General features: G+C 43.2%; 1 protein-coding gene across 6 annotated transcripts in view; it reads left to right on the top strand.

Moving 5' to 3' along the window:
• The window catches only part of RELCH (RAB11 binding and LisH domain, coiled-coil and HEAT repeat containing), a 1,006,576-nt gene that overhangs the window by 543,255 nt on the left and 447,061 nt on the right, over positions 1 to 16,260 (top strand). For all 6 annotated transcript variants that reach the window (XM_069219494.1, XM_069219496.1, XM_069219495.1 and 3 more), the window contains one exon: positions 12,147 to 12,311. In XM_069219494.1, the coding sequence (XP_069075595.1) occupies positions 12,147 to 12,311 (165 nt within the window). The remainder of the gene's footprint in view (positions 1 to 12,146; positions 12,312 to 16,260) is intronic.

Below are 16,260 nucleotides of genomic sequence, written 5' to 3'. Positions count from 1 at the left end.
CTCTAAGCAACAGCTTTGCTACTGTGAGACTGTCATTCCTTTGTGTAGGGTATGCTTCAATCCAATTACTTAAGACACACACTATCACCAACACGTACTTCAGACCACCACATGCAGGCATCTCAATGGAATCCAGTTGCATTCTGCTGAATGGACCTCCTGCTCATCCAATGTGGCTCAAATTCACCACTGTCCCTTTTCCCACGTTTAGTTGCTAACAAATTACACATTGATGACATACTTCCTCTGCTGCTTGCCTGAATTCAGGCTTGAACCAATCAATTTTGAACAACCTGACCATGGCATCCCTTCCAGTATGTGCCTTCACGTGAAAGCGGGCCATATGAGACAATTAACTATTGGGCAACACCATCTGACCCTCCTCAGAAATCCAAATTTCATCAGGCCTTTGAATGCACTTTAGTTTTACCCAAAGTCGTTTTCCTTATCTGCATTTTCCTGCAATGTTTTCAACTCTTCCAGTGTATCGATCACTTTTAAGGCAAAACTTGTGCAAATATTTTCTTCCTCAGGCATCAATTCCCATTTGTCCTTAAACGATATACAGTTCAATGCGCAAAACCTTGCGACTTGATCCGCATATCCCTTTCCCAATAAAATGTAGTCCTGCGTCTTTTGGTGTGCACTGCATTTGACCACAGCAATTTCTTCAGGTAACTGTATTGCATACAACAACCCTTTTATTTTGTCACCATTTTTCACTGGTGTTCCAGTAGAAGTCAGGAAACCTCTTTGTGACCACAACTGACCAAAATCATGAACAATTCCAAATCCGTATTGACTGTATAGATTGTGACTCTTAGTCTCGCAGAAACATGGCATGCTCTAGTAAGAGCTACCAATTCTGCCACTTTTGCAGAATATACACCTTGAAGCCAGGTACCTGTAATTGTGCATACCTCATATCGGGCTCTCAATGTCCCTGTTCCATCTCTGAGATATGAACCGTCAACAAAGACAATTTGGTCATTTTCTTCCAAAAGCGTGTCTCTAATATCAGGTCCTGGTATTGTACACAGCTCAGTTACCTCAAGAAAATCATGCTCAATTTGTTCTTCTTTTTCAATTTCAACAGTATCACTTGGAAGCAATGTCGTTGGATTCAGCACTGTACATCTTTTCAATGTTACATTTGGAGCACCCAGTATGCTCGCCTCATACCTTGTCAGTCTTGCACCAGTCAAATATTGCGTTTTCGTCCTTGTCAGTAAAGTTCGAACAGAGTGTGGTACCATTACCGTCAAAGGGTATCCCATGACTACCCCCTCACATTGAGAAGGACTTTGACCAACTGCGGCTACTGCACGCAGATAACCTGATAAAGCTGGTGCGACCGGGTCCAAGGTAGCTGAAGCGATAAGCACCTCCATGGACCTGTGCCAAAACAGACAAAGAACAAGCATCACGTTCATGGCAAAACAATGTGAATGGCTTTGTGTAATCAGGCATTCCCAACGCTGGAGCTCTGCACAAACTCTCTCAGTTCAGTGAACGCTTTCATCTGGGCTTCATCTAGGATAATGGGATCTGTAACTTCCTTATGTGTTAACTGCTGTAGGGGTTTCGCAATTTCAGCAAAATTTGGAACCCACTGTCTACAATACCCTACCATTGCCAGAAACATTCTGACATCTCTCTGCGAAGTCGGAGGACTTCTCTGCAATATATATCATGGTAATTCTCTCTCTGGAGATTCTCCTTGACCCTTTCTCAATCTGATATTCTAGGTATTTCACTGATTTCTGACAATACTGCAGGCAATACCTTATGTCCAAAATTTCCCAAATGATTCAACAGGGCAATAGAGTCGTACTTACACTTATCCCTTGTTTTGGATGCAATCCGCAAATCATCAATGTATTACACTAGAGTCTATTGGTATGGTAATTCCAATGATTCCAGATTCTTTTTCAAGATCTGATTAAACAGTGATGGTGAGACTGTATACTCTTTTGGAAGCCTGCACCAGCTGTAGACTCTGTCTAAGAATTTGACACTAAAAGGAAACTGACTATCCTCATGAAGAGGCACAGAAAAGAAAGCTTGTGACAAGTCAACCACTGTGAACCACTCTGCATCGCAAGGATTCTGAAACAGTATAACTGCTGGATTTGGCACCACTGGACAACACTTGACCACTAGATCGTTCACTTTTCGCAAGTCCTGCACAACGTGCACTTTCCCACATGGCTTCTTTAAGGCCATTATTGGTGAATTACATGGACTGCTCAACACTTCCTTCAAAACCCCTTGTTTTAGAAAATCTCCAATTATTTATGCCACCTTCATCAGAACATGCTGTGGCATGTTATACTGTCGAAGTTGTGGGAATACTACATTCGGCTTGAAAGTGATCTTAATCGGGTTTAATCAAACCCACTTCTTAACCTGTCAGGTCCCAGACATCTTCCTTCACTGTTCCCTGTAGATCCACATGCAATTCTCTCACAGTAAACAGTGGGAAAAACTCAATCAATGGGTATTCCTCACTAGCATTGTTGATCACCGTTTCAGCCACCTGTTCTTCCTCATCGCCGCTATTAGTTTGTACTTCTATCCCAGTGTCTAAATGTTAGAAATGGGGTTTTTGGTTGGCAGTCCGGTTACCCCCTGTCCAAGCAAGAACCCTCACTCTAGTCAGGGTAAGTCACACACAATCCAAATTATCCTGTGCCCACCCTCTGGTAGCTTGGCACGAGCAGTCAGGCTTAACTTAGAAGGCAATGTGTAAAGTATTTGTACAATAAATCATACAATAACACCATATAGCACCACAGAAATACACCACACAGTGTTTAGAAAAATGTAGACTATTTATCTGGATATTTGTAGTTCAACACAATAAAAGATGCAATAAGAATTTGTAGAAATATCACTGAAAAGTGATATGAAGTGTCTTAAGTCTTTAAAAAGCAAACAAAGTCTCTTTCAAGCACAAAGTACCTGGTTTGGAGTGGAAAATCTCCGCAGAGGGCAGCAGAGGAGGACATGCGTGGAAAAATGGTTTGTGCGTCGGTTTTGCCCCTTCACACACGGACTTGTGTCGTTATTTTTCATGCGGGGAGACGTGCGTCGTTCTGCGGGAAGAAAAATGGTGTGTGCGTCGGATTCGCCCCTTCACACACGGACTTGCGTCGTTATTTGTCACTCAGGGTAGACGTGCGTCGTTTTCCGGCACGCGGGCCGACTCCTTCTATGGTGCGCAGGATTACCAGATGTCCCAGGGTCTGTGCGTGGATTCTTCGGCTTATTATCCGTCTGCGCGTCGTTCCGGGAGGCTGTGCCTGGAATTTTCTTTCTCACGGCAGGTGTTGAGTCGATTTCCTCTCTGGAAGCTGGGCGGCGTTGTCCATGCGAGGCCGTGCGTCGAAGTTCCGGTCGCGTCGGGCAGTGTCGGCGGGCGGCAATTTTCTCACCGCAGAGCAAGCTGTGCGTCGCATTTTTCGGCGCACGAGGAGTCCAGATGAAAAAGAAAAGTCTTTTTGGTCCTGATACTTCAGGGAACAGGAGGCAAGCTCTATCCAAGCCCTTGGAGAGCACTTTGGCAGCCAGACAAGAGTTCAGCAAGGCAGCAGGCCAACAGCAAGGCAGCAGTCCTTTGTAGAAAGCAGACAGGTGAGTATTTTGAGCAGCCAGGCAATTCTTCTTGGCAGGATGCAGGTTCTGGTTCAGGTTTCTTCTCCAGCAAGTGTCTGAGGTGGTAGGGCAGAGGCCCTGTTTTATACCCAAATGTGCCTGTGAAGTGGGGGAGACTTCAAAGAGTGGTTTAGAAGTGCACCACGTCCCCTTTTAGATAAATCCTGTCTGCCAGGGTCCCAGTAGGGGGTGTGGCAGTATTTGTGTCAGAGCAGGCCCTCCACCCTCCCAGCCCAGGAAGACCCATTCAAAATGCAGATGTATGCAAATGAGGCTGAGTACCCTGTGTTTGGGGTGAGTCTGAGTGAATGCACAAGGAGCTGTCAACTAAACCTAGCCAGACGTGGATTGTAAGGCACAGAAAGATTTAAGTGCAGAGAAATGCTCATTTTCTAAAAGTGGCATTTCTAAAATAGTAATATTAAATCCAACTTCACCAGTCAGCAGGATTTTGTATTACCATTCTGGCCATACTAAATATGATCTTCCTACTCCCTTCAGATCAGCAGCTGCCACTTCAACAATGTATGAGGGCAGCCCCAATGTTAGCCTATGAAGGGAGCAGGCCTCACAGTAGTGTAAAACAAATTTAGGAGTTTTACACTACCAGGACATGTAAACTACGCAGGTACATGTCCTGCCTTTTACCTATACAGCACCCTGCTCTAGGGGTTACCTAGGGCACACATTAGAGGCGACTTATGTGTAGAAAAAGGGGAGCTTTAGGCTTAGCAAGTACTTTTAAATGCCAAGTCGAAGTGGCAGTGAAACTGCACACATAGACCTTGCCATGGCAGGCCTGGGACAAGGTAAAGGGGCTACTTGAGTGGGTGGCACAACCAGTGCTGCAGGCCCAATTGGGTATGATCAAAAGTTACCATGTTTAAAGGGAGAGAGCATATGCACTTTAGCACTGGTTAGCAGTGGTAAAGGGCGCAGAGTCTAAAAGCCAGCAAAAAGTGGAGGGAGGCAGGCAAAAAGTTAGGGGTGACCACCCTAAGGCATGTCAGGTCTAACACTGAACAATTGATGGAGCATTTTGTCTTAGACAGTAAGTCTCTTCCCAGTAGGGATACTGGACTCGAATCACATACTACAAACCTGTGTAGTCCCTGGTAATTACCAATTTCAACCTGCACTGGATCGGTGATTGGATTTGTCAACTGTCTGTTCTGCACTCCTGCAACTTGAACTGTAATGCCTGAAAGAGGTAAATTTGGGACTTTTTACTGTAGAGCTTGTAGCTCCTGTGTCCACCAAAAATGAGACCTTGTAACCCATCACCTTTCCCTTCAAAAAAGGCCCTCTCTGATCCACTTCTAAGGATGCTGCAAGCATACACGGTCCTTCATCCGAACTATCACTCATCCATTCTTCGTTTATTTCATCCTCACTGTAAAATGGAAATTGCTGTACTGTGTCATTACTTCTGTCTTGTCTCTGACCTGCTGCGTAAGCATCACCTGTTGCTAGGTACCATGGGAACCTGCTGCTGTATTGGTTGCAACTGTGTTAGTTGTGCACACGGCACTTGCACCTGCTGAATGGGTTGGAAATTCTGCACTTGATTCTGAACATTAGGAATAAATCCCTTCATTCTTGGGACTTTCACGGTTTGAAATGTACTGACATCACCACCTTGCTGAACGACACCATCCAGCGCCATCAACGGACACTCCTGCTTCCAGTGTCCCACATTTCCACACAAATGACGCGGTAACATATTTTTCATCCCCTGCATGTCTTTCTGAACCACCACAGTAACCAAATCCGGACCGCACGTCATGTCCATTCCACGACCTCGCATTTGAGGCTGGAACATAATAGTTCTCTGCTGCGGCGGAATCAGTGGTACTAAAGCTCCTTGTACTCCTGTCTGAGCTGCCTTTATTTGCATCACTATTGCTCTCTCCTTCAGCTTTTTCTGCTTCAATTCAATCTCATCACTACAGTCTTTTACATACTGCAACACCTCATCAATTAGTTTGCCTGCCAACAAATTAAATTACTCTTCTGTCCTACTTCTGGTCTCAAACCTTGGATGAACCTGAACACAAAATGCATCATGTCTTTCAGCTCAATTGCTTCCTTACCACTGTACTCTTTATACACCTTAAACAATCTCTCATAGTAGGTATGTATTGACTCTTTAGACTCTTGAACTGTTCTGTTAATTCTCTGCCAGTCAATATTTTGGGGTGAAATTATTGTCTTCAGAAACTCAATCACCTTATAATGTTTCATCACCTCAGGTGAAGGTGCCCCCGTTACTCTATCCCTTTCTGGTTCACTTGTTGGCCAATCCACTGCTCTCTTACACTTAACCCACAAATCAGCTGGAACCACTATCGACAACAATGTGTTTAAGTCTTCCCACAGACATTTAGAGAGTTTCACAAATCTGTCTGTCTGCTGATATCACTCAACCGGTTTGTCCCTCAGTTTTGGGTAATCATTTGTAAATGACAATATATCACTCCTGTGCCATGGGACATGAACAAACTGCCCTCCTGGAATTTCTCTCATCGGAAGCATCTTTACTGATTCCTTTTGTTTCTGAACGTCTTCAGACCCATCTTGTGAATCTCGCTTTCGCTTATCCTTCTTCTTCACCCACCTACCTTCCCACTTTTCCAATGCTCCCCAGATCTGAGCACTGTGCAACAATTCTTTCAAGAGAGCCTTCATTCCTGACGATCACAAATGCTCAAACTTCTTTGCCTCAAAATCTAACCTGTAACTGTGTTTCAAATGTTTCGTTTTCTCAATCTCAATGTCATGTTTTTCTGCCAATTTCCGATGTTTTTTACTCACTTCCCTTGTAATTCTGGGGCACAAATACCTCATCTCTTTTTCTGTGTAGGATTCTAATCTGTTCACTCACATCAATCCCTCAACTAGCTCTGTTCCTTCTGTAGCTAACCTCACACGATTTATCTGCTCTTCACCCTTGGATGTATTTTGTGGTGTGTTTAGACTGTCTAACCATTCACTCAATTGCTGGGCTGACAAGCTCTGTAATGAGATGTTACTTGCCTTCAGCACTGGTATCTGTTGCATCGCTGCACCTGGAGTTTGCTGCGTCAAAAGTTTCAATCCTTGACTCCCATTCGGGCCATTTATTGCATCTGGAAGTGCTACAAGTGGACTAAAATCCATCAAAGGTCTAGATCCATTATAAGTCTGACCCACAGACGGCATCATCTGCACAGTATCACTCACTCCCCTTCTCACGAGTGTCTGTGGCATTTCATTCTAATCTGCACTCGCTTTCTTTTGCGCAAATAAAGGTACCGCTGGACCAACAGTAATCGGTAGCGATATTGCATCTGGAGCTGTCATGACATTTGCACCTTGTAGTAAAGTTACCCCCATCGCCTGGTTCATTACTGGTGTAACGTCTGACTGTGTTCCTGTTATCGGTGTAAACTTCGGCAAACCCTGTGGCTGCGCCAGAGCCACTAACATTAGAGTCAGCTCAGTCTGAACTAGCATTGGCCTCGGGAGCACTTGCTCCGATGGCACCACTAAGTTCGAAATCGTCTCAAGAACTGGCACATCTGGATAAATTCTCTGTATCGATGGTGGATGCATCTGCGTTTGGACCACAGTAGTAGTACCTGCACTAGGTGTACTCTGTACTACCCCTGGTAACTGTCCACTGTCTGTCTGCACTGGTCCCTCTGTTCCCGATGCTTGTGCTGGAGCAGTTGTAGCGGCACTAGTACTTGGACCCCCTGAATAAATCCCATAGGTTGGAAGTCGATCCCTCATCAACTGTGTAATAAGGTCCTCAACATCTGAATCCTCATCGTATTCATAAGACTTTTTCTTTTTCTGTGTCCCTGCACTCTCACTCCCTTTAGCAGCGTCTTCTTTCTCTGACTCTTCTCCCTCTGTGATTGCAGGAAACAGTCTAATTCCCTGTAGCCTCTCTGTTCTCCACCTTTTTCTGTTCCTTTCCTGTTCCCAATCCCACCTAGCTTCTGCTGAGGATTTCTCCACTCTCTTTATTCTCCTCTTAAATTTCATCTCTTGTTGCTGTCTGGCCACCAGTTCCCAAACGGCTAAATCCTCAAACTGTGCTAGTCTTGGTAATGGCTTTGTCTCATATAGTGCCATTCGCAATTTGTCCAAAATTCTCAAATTAAATGTTCCATGCTCAGGAAACGCTAAAGCTCCTAACTTCTTTGTCATCTTGCACCACTGTTTTAACCAAAGACTTGGCGCGACACCTCGCTCCTCCATTACAATATAAGCTGGAGAATTTTCCAGTGGGGTTGGCTCCGCCACTGACGCTTTAATGTAAGAATCACCCTTTATCGCACTTCTAAATGCCTTGAAAAACTTCATTTTGTCTATTTTATTTATTTCGATTCAATAATGAAATGACTTTTAATCCCAAGATTCTCTTCACCCGCTTGCTCAACCAATTGCCTCTTACGGACGGCTGCCAATCCGCTTGCCACTCTTCTCACTAACCAACCTTCCCCAGCGCGGCACACACAGCGGCTGACAAAGTCTTGCGGCTTGTCCTCTTAAACTCACATAACTAATGCAGATTATTTGCAAGCACCTTAATCAAAACCCAAATAACCAAAATCAAACCTGCTGGTTTACTACAGGAAGGTACACAATCGCTTCAGAGACCTTACGGATTTTCACTGATGGCCCTTTCGCTCATACAGCTATTCCTCTTTCTCAGTCTCCCACATTTGCAAGCAGAATTCGACCTGCAAATTTCACTCTCAACTGATCAATGGGTCTGTCCTGGTGCACATAGGACTCGCCAAATCTCAGTCTAAATTTTCTCTTACTCATTTAACTCACACACCGACTTGTTGACCACGCCCGATCAACCTACTAAACCAGAAAGATTACAACATATAACAAATTGTCTCCTTCACTTGTCAATATACTCCAGAATCTTAGACCACGCAGGGTCCGTACATCACCAACAAACACGTGGACAATTTTTTTGCACAAAGCGCCACACAAGTGAAGTTCGACGACTTCCCTACTTTCATACTGCGGAGTACGCACACTCCTACGAACCTGAACTGGAGTATGCAAACTCTCTACTTTACCTCACATACATCACAATTCACCTGCGATTTGCCTAAGCCTGTGCAAGCGCAACTTATCACTTTCATACTATCACAAGGACGCCAAGAACATACCCATCTTTACTAGCTGGATCTAGGATCTGGCAAAGTCATTTCTGGGCTTAAGGGAATATCATCTTTGCTACAATTGCCATCTCAGAAAAACAAAATTCAAACCTCATAAGAATACAAGCAACTAACTTTAACTTAAACTACCATCATAATCAATAATCACCACATAACTAGTTCTCCAAGGAAACAAACCGTCAAACTGCTACCAAAAACTGCAAATGCGCCTGGTCCTTAGTAAGTAAACTTACAAGGGGACGCGTATAGGTCGATGAACCTTTTGGATCGCATGAAGTATCCTAGTCATGCAGTGACCATAGGAGACAACAATAATCAGCATAAACGACCATTAACCTTCAATTAATAGCATCTGTAAACATCTATTCATGAATAACCACAACTCGGTGAAGAGTTAAACAATTTTTATTTCCCTATTGTTTAATTAGCATAGGATTTAGAACTGTAATCTTTATTTAATCAACTCTATTTTTAATTTGTTAATGCAAAAACATCATAACATAACTTGAAGAAAACCATATGCGTAAATGCACTTACACATGCCAAAGAATGTCAGCATTAATAGTAGAGTTCAGAAATTAGCTTGTCAGTCATTCGTCACTGTCAACGTCACCCTTAACAGCCTACCTAACCAAGATTAGCATCAGCATCTGGGCCTTCATGCAAAACAATTTAGAGAAAATCATTAATTTGGAAAAAGATCTATCTAAGTGAGAATTCTATAATCAGCGCAGTTGGTACCTGGAAGGAAAGGCACAATTTAGTCAGTCACATTTTCATAGCTACCTATCCAAGATGGATCAGCAACAAATCAGTTGTCGTCTTCGGGTCATCAATTAGTCGGCCACGTGTCAGGCTTACAGAGTATGAGCCAAATGCCAGAACCTCGGACAGCGTCTCCTGACATCATCAATTCTCCCCTCGCATCTCTCTCATCAGCCTAAATTCTCCCGCATCTGAAATTTTTGCGCCTTGTCATGACTTTTTATTAGGGTCTCCCAATCCATTACCCTAATTCCTAATTGGTCAGTCAGCAGATATGACTTTCACCTATAGTATTTGTTTACCAAATCTACCAATTTCATTATCAGTCCTTTCACAAGATGCGGATTGGTCCGCCATATGATGTCCTCATCATCCGGCTCCTCAGGGATCGAAATTTTTGCATGTTCCTCTTCAGTCAGTGCCTCCATTGTTCAAGTCCTGGCAAAGTACATTTAGCCTACACTACACATAATTGTATCAAATTGTTTTTATCATCTCCTGTCCGCCGGTACATTGCAGAAAATTCTAGCTAAGAAACTGTAACATCGGGTGGATCAAGGACGGGTTAGCTTCTTGCAAACATGGTCATTATTTCTGCTTTCTGTGTTCGAGGCCAAGGAAGACTAGGCCTTAAATTCAGCTAATTTAACACTACGAGTTGAAGTAAAACATGGGTTATACATTTCACTATGACATATTACTGCATTTTTCATATATTTTCATTATTTCATACAGTTTCAGTTATATTAGTACAATCTTGTACATATGGCTGACATGCCTGGAGGGCACATTTTCAAACGTGCACATTATTTTCTCTACGATTAATTTCTCTACAAATTTTCATTATTCAAGCACTTAAACATCATTAATAACTTTCTAATTAGCATATTCTACATCAACACTATTAAAGGTAGAAAACATTTAGAAAGTCGCCACTCTGCACATCCAGCAGCCTCACAAAGCATGGAGTAAGGGCCAGAGGGGAAACACCCTCAAAAAACAATTTTACCGTGGGCATGTTGCCTCAGGCAGCCACACTAGAGTAGGCTACCTTGCTCCTTACTAACGAGTAAGGGTTGGGCCATCTTACGAGGGTAAGAATGTGGCATTCTGTAATCGCCAGATGTCATACATCGCAGAAACTTCATCATTAGGTAGGAGGGGACCCAGTAGCCCATTGTCTAGTGACTGCGTGGTCCCCTCAGGACACTTTCCTGGGCTAAATATGACACCCCTGGCACATTGACCCTCAATCCTCATAGACTTGGAAGAAGGACGAGAAGAAGACCTCTTTGCATCTTCAAAAGCGCTCAAAGAGAGGCTTTGACGCCTAAGCAACTGCACCTGCTGCACTCAAGGTTAGTGGAAATAGACCCCCTGTTCTGCATGCCTTGCTTGTGGAAAAGCTGATTCCCAGCCCCAGCCCAAAGCAGAGTCTCCAATGCTCAGTTGGCTGATCTCCCAGAACAGCGCACAGGACATTAACACCCACGTTGCATTTCTGGTAGCCACCACAGAGGTTTTGCCACTACAAGATGCCAGGCACCTCAAAGGACAGTTTGGAGATAGCCAGAAGGTGCACCTGTGTCTGCTGGACCCATGGATGTTGGTTGTGACCGGATGTGTCGCCCAAATAGGACACCAGCCTCCGCCAAAGATTTGCACTGTGCATCAGCAGCCCTTGGAAGCCTCCATTTATATACCTTGTTGGGCAGTCGCCCCTTCTTACTTGTGGACCAAGGACTCAACCAGACTTCGCCCCCATCAACTGCACAGCATCAGGAGCATCCTTGAACATCTTTCGACTGCATCCCTCAGCATCAGAACCATTCAGTTGTCGTCTATGGTGGACATCCTGTAAAGTTTGGATCTTGCTTTATTAATGCTCTGGTGGCCAGGTAACAGTCCAAAGTATACTTTCTTGCCCCCTAGACATCTGTCCCACTGGACTCGGTTGCACAACTTGGGCTGGAGTTGTCAAACTAACTTTTATACATGTTTTTGAAGTTTCCAGACTTTTTGTTGGCCACTGCTTGTTTGCAGTTAATATAAAACATATCTATTATTTACAAAAATATGTATCTATGGAGCCCTCCAGTGGTTTTCAATGATTAAGGCCTCCAAAAATGTATAAAAATCTGCTCTATTTTCATAAATTGGTCACTTGTTTCCTTTTGTGTCGTGTGACTTTCTTATTCTGATGTTCAGTGCTGTTAATTGCTTTGCACATTGTTCCTTTGCTAAGCCTTACTGCTCACAGCCAGAGCTACTCATGGTTGAGCTTAAAGGTAAGTAAATGTACCTAACTGGACCCAAGATTGTATTTGCCAGAGTACTGCATGGGAGGGCTTAATACACCCAAATCCTCACAAATTTAATGTGTGAATGGCGAGTCAGTGAACACACTTGTCACTGTACTTAAAAGATTCAAATATCCCAGTCTGTAATGGTCTTGTAATACTGTCTAAGACCTTGTATTTATATGTGAAAGAAGTAAAGTACAATTTCTCATGTGTTTTCTTATATTCTCAGGGATTTGAACTGCTGTTGACAGCCCTTGGAGATCCTTCGGAGAGAGTAGTCAGTGCAACACATCAAGTATTTTTACCCGCCTATGCTGCATGGACAACAGAACTAGGGAATCTCCAGTCTCATCTTGTTCCTACATTGCTAAGAAAAATTGAAAAACTGCTTGTGGTAGGTAATTGATTTTCAACACTCAAAAAACTAAGTAAATAGTGTCCTGTTTTCAGTGTTTTTGTGAATTCCAGTGGAGTTTGTCCAGTATTTTGCCAGCTTCGATAAGCCAGTGTTTATCTGACTATGTGTACATTTAGGTTTTGAGACATTTGCGGGGACATTTCAATCCCACCGGTTGCAAAGAATTTTGCTCATGTTGCTCTGCATGGGTAATCTGTATGTTTTGATTACTTTATTGACAATGCGTTAGAAAGTTAACATGAGATTTTATTTTCTTCTAGTCTGTTTTTCTTCTCCTTCATTCTTTATTTTTCTTTAATTTCTTTAATCTGCCATAACCCTACTTCTCTTACATTTTCATTTTCCTGTTTAACGTAACTTATTTCTCATTCCTTCCTATTTGTCTGATTTGTTATCAGTCAGACCAGCCCTGTCCCATATCTGTGGTGTGGAAGTTTAAAGGGGTCTTCGGGTGAAAGATGTAACAATAGATCTCACATCCTCAACTCTCATCAGATAAACTAAAATTATGGTATACCTATTGTTGGTGATTGTTGGCGATGCAAGACTAGGCCAAGAGCTGTGTTTTTATCTACCCAGGTTGACCTCTTAAAGATATATTCACAAATCCTTTAGGCTGGAGTACAGCATACCAAAGGTTAATGTGGGTAGGTAACATATCATCCTTCAGCCCTTTTTGTCCTTGTTTTAATCATACCCGAATGCACTATACTTGTGAGCGAAAAAAATTCTATTATAAACCTAATGGTTATATTCCAGTTCAGGAGACTTATCATAGGCTTCTTACGTTTATGGCCAATGGCAGGTTTGACAAATAAGGGTCATGCTAGACACCAAGGTGTCTGCTTCCTGAAGTCTGATGCCAGACCTGTGCTTCACAGCAGGGAGCCAGAACCAGGTCTGTCATTTGGGGAGTGTGCACTGTTGTGATGCCTCCCCTGTCAAATTGCTGCTGTGACCTGAGGGCTGGGCTGAAGGGATGCAAGATCCAGATTACACTTGCCCCCATGACTAGTACGAAAGCGACCGTCGTTGCAGACTTTTCAGGTGCTCCCCTATTTTCAAATTGCCTAAATCATGGGTAGAATATCATGTGCAATGGAAGCCCCTATAAATTCCACTCTGGTAGAGCTCAATGTTGAGGGAGCTCTCATCAGTGGTGACATCAATAGCACTCAGCAATGTGGATAATGATGGCAATATGGGGTCAGAGGTGGAGTAGTACAGTGGAGCTTTGTTCCTTCATGGTGTGATAAGTGGTCTCCAAGCCAGCCATAGCTGTGGGATTGCCTAGTTTATTTTGAGGTGATTTCTGAAGGAAATATGTATACTGAAGATTATAAGCAGCACCTAATGATGGGTAGTAGAGAGTTCCTTTCACCAAGGACTGCAGCAAGAGGGAAATCACAAATAAACACACAGTAAAAACTAAGGGCAGCCGCCGCTATATGGAAGTCTCCCTCAGGCAAGTGTGTGTCCTCACCATGTCTATCCTGAGAGATCTGCAGAGCATCTTGATGCGTATGCAGAAACAAAAGCAACTGCATTGAAAGGAGGTTTTTTTTTTTTTTTTTTTTTTGAGACCATAAAAAATTTAATTATAGGCATGGCACATTAAATTGAAACCATAATTTGAAAGATTGCATGAAATCCTTTCTCTTGAATCCTGAGTCAATGATAGAAATATTAGGAAATGTAGGGAAGTATCCGTGTCTTAGAAATCCCTGCCCTAGTGGGTGACAGAGATTTAAAATCAAAAGTGCATTTCTTTGGCACAGTGGAATCTTTGAAGAAGAGTGCAAATCTTCTATAACATCTAAACCTACTGTGGATGAAAATCTGCTAGAGGTAAGTGCTGGCTAGGGGATAGGTCAAGCTGAAAATGTTACATAAACTGGGAAAAGAGATATGATGGTGGGTGGCTCCACAGTGCACATCCTGGTGGATGGATTTTAGCCTTGTAAGCCTGAGACAGACATACAGATCATAAAAAAGAGATGATTTCTAGTCAGATTGAGAGTAGCTGGGGAGAAATTGTTTTTGTTTTCTAACCCTGAAGCTGTCGCAGAGCTGCTTAATTTGAGGAAAAAGATAAAGACATCAGTCTAAGTAAGGTGACCAGACCAGAGTCTGGCTGATATATTTTATCACTTGAAGGCCTGAGATGCCTATTCTCAGGGTTGCCATGGAGTTGTGGCCATTGACCTGTGCATCATAGTCATTTTATATTTCACATGGTAATGTTTACCTCCATCTCCTACCTTAATCCCCTCCAACTAGACTGTTATTCTGGAATGGCAGAGGTGATGTATTCTTGGATTACTCAAAATATTAATGTTTGAAGTCATTTGAGTTGTCGTGAAGTTGATGTTCTGAGTTCTATTTTATTGTTGTAATAGGTATATCTGTTTCAGTGGTCTGCTACTGTTTACCAAACATTTTTTAAATAACATGCAACAAATTAAGAATCCTGTTTTGAAAAGATGAAGTGCAATATAAAAAGATGGGCAGAGACAGCTGAACACCTATTAAATGGCATAATATTCCTGGGAAGTGGGAGGAGAAAAAAGAATGACAGGCTCTGGTCTTGTTCTGAGTGAAGAAGGAAGAAAAGATTTGTAAGTTGAAACCCAGCACAGGCTAGAGCACCATTCTGTCTCGGAAGAAATGTAGATACTGTCTCTGACCAGGAGGACCTCCATCCTCTTTCGCAATTCTTGACTTGATATTGTGATCATAACAAAAAGTATCTTCATTGAAAAGCAATTGAAGTTATCTTGCTGAGAAAGCCATAATGCAGCACCTGAAAAAAGGGTAGCAGGTTCCCTGAAGTGATAGAGGAAGGGATGCTGCTGCAGCATCCAATCAGGAAGTTTAGGAAAAGATGGAGAGTATCCAAATCTTGGTGCAATACCCACATTTTTACTTGTAGGAGTGTTTGCACCAGAGTTAAATGACTTTGCAAGAAGAGGTTTGTAGGTTCTAACAAGAAACAATCTCTGAGGAATGCATCCTAGGCAAGGGTATAGAACCTGCACCTTCCCAGTTCTCCACTGGGTGTAACATGAAATACTCCTAGAGCAACCATCAGAAGGTCTACAACCTCTGGCTCGTCCCAGAACTCTTAGACACTTCCTGAAAAGGCTACTTCTCCTTCCACCTCAAGAAAAGCTTACGGTACTGTAGGAAAAAAAAGATGGGCTTATCACAGAATACAAAGACAGGCCTCATCCGAGATGCCTGACATTTGTGGATCCGAAGGTATGCTGGGCCCCAAGTAAGAGGAAGCCTGGCCCTCTGGAGTTCTGGCAGGTTAAACTGAAGTGAGCCCAGAGACCATATTGTCTGAGGCCTCTGGCATTGAGGAGGAGGTGGTCGAGTTCCATGAGCGAGTAGTGCAACCCATGGCAGCCTAGGGTTTGAAGACAAAACCATCACCAAGTGCCTCCTGGAAATGCCAAATGCTCTAACTCCGGCTCCTGGTACCCACACTCATAGTCAATGGGCAGTTAACTATGAATGAACTGGTTGTGGATATTATCTTACCTTTTTCTCCTCTAATCCCATACATTGTGAAGAAGAGGGGGCAGGTGTCTATGATCATCATCCTGGTGACATCGACCTGAGTGAGACATCCTTGGAAGTTTGTGCTCCTAGAGATGTTATTCATCGTGAAGAACTTCCACACAAGACCGATCTTCTTACCCAGCATCAGGGTCATCTCAGACACCCTGATGCAAAACAGTGGAACCTTTCAATATGGCACCTGAGTTCCTAGAGTTTGGCCATCTCAATCTTCCATAATAATGTGTGATTATCCTGTGGGAAGCTCGAGCGCCACTACCATTGCATGCATTACCTCAAAGTGGAAAAGGTTTGTGCAATACCGGTATTTTCAGTAATCCATCTTCACCATTGTGGGCGT

This window comes from Pleurodeles waltl, chromosome 2_2 (genome assembly GCF_031143425.1).
Source record: "Pleurodeles waltl isolate 20211129_DDA chromosome 2_2, aPleWal1.hap1.20221129, whole genome shotgun sequence".
NCBI classification, from domain to species: domain Eukaryota; kingdom Metazoa; phylum Chordata; class Amphibia; order Caudata; family Salamandridae; genus Pleurodeles; species Pleurodeles waltl.
The sequence above is the reverse complement of the archived record's forward strand: the minus strand, read 5'-3'. Positions and strand labels throughout refer to the sequence as shown.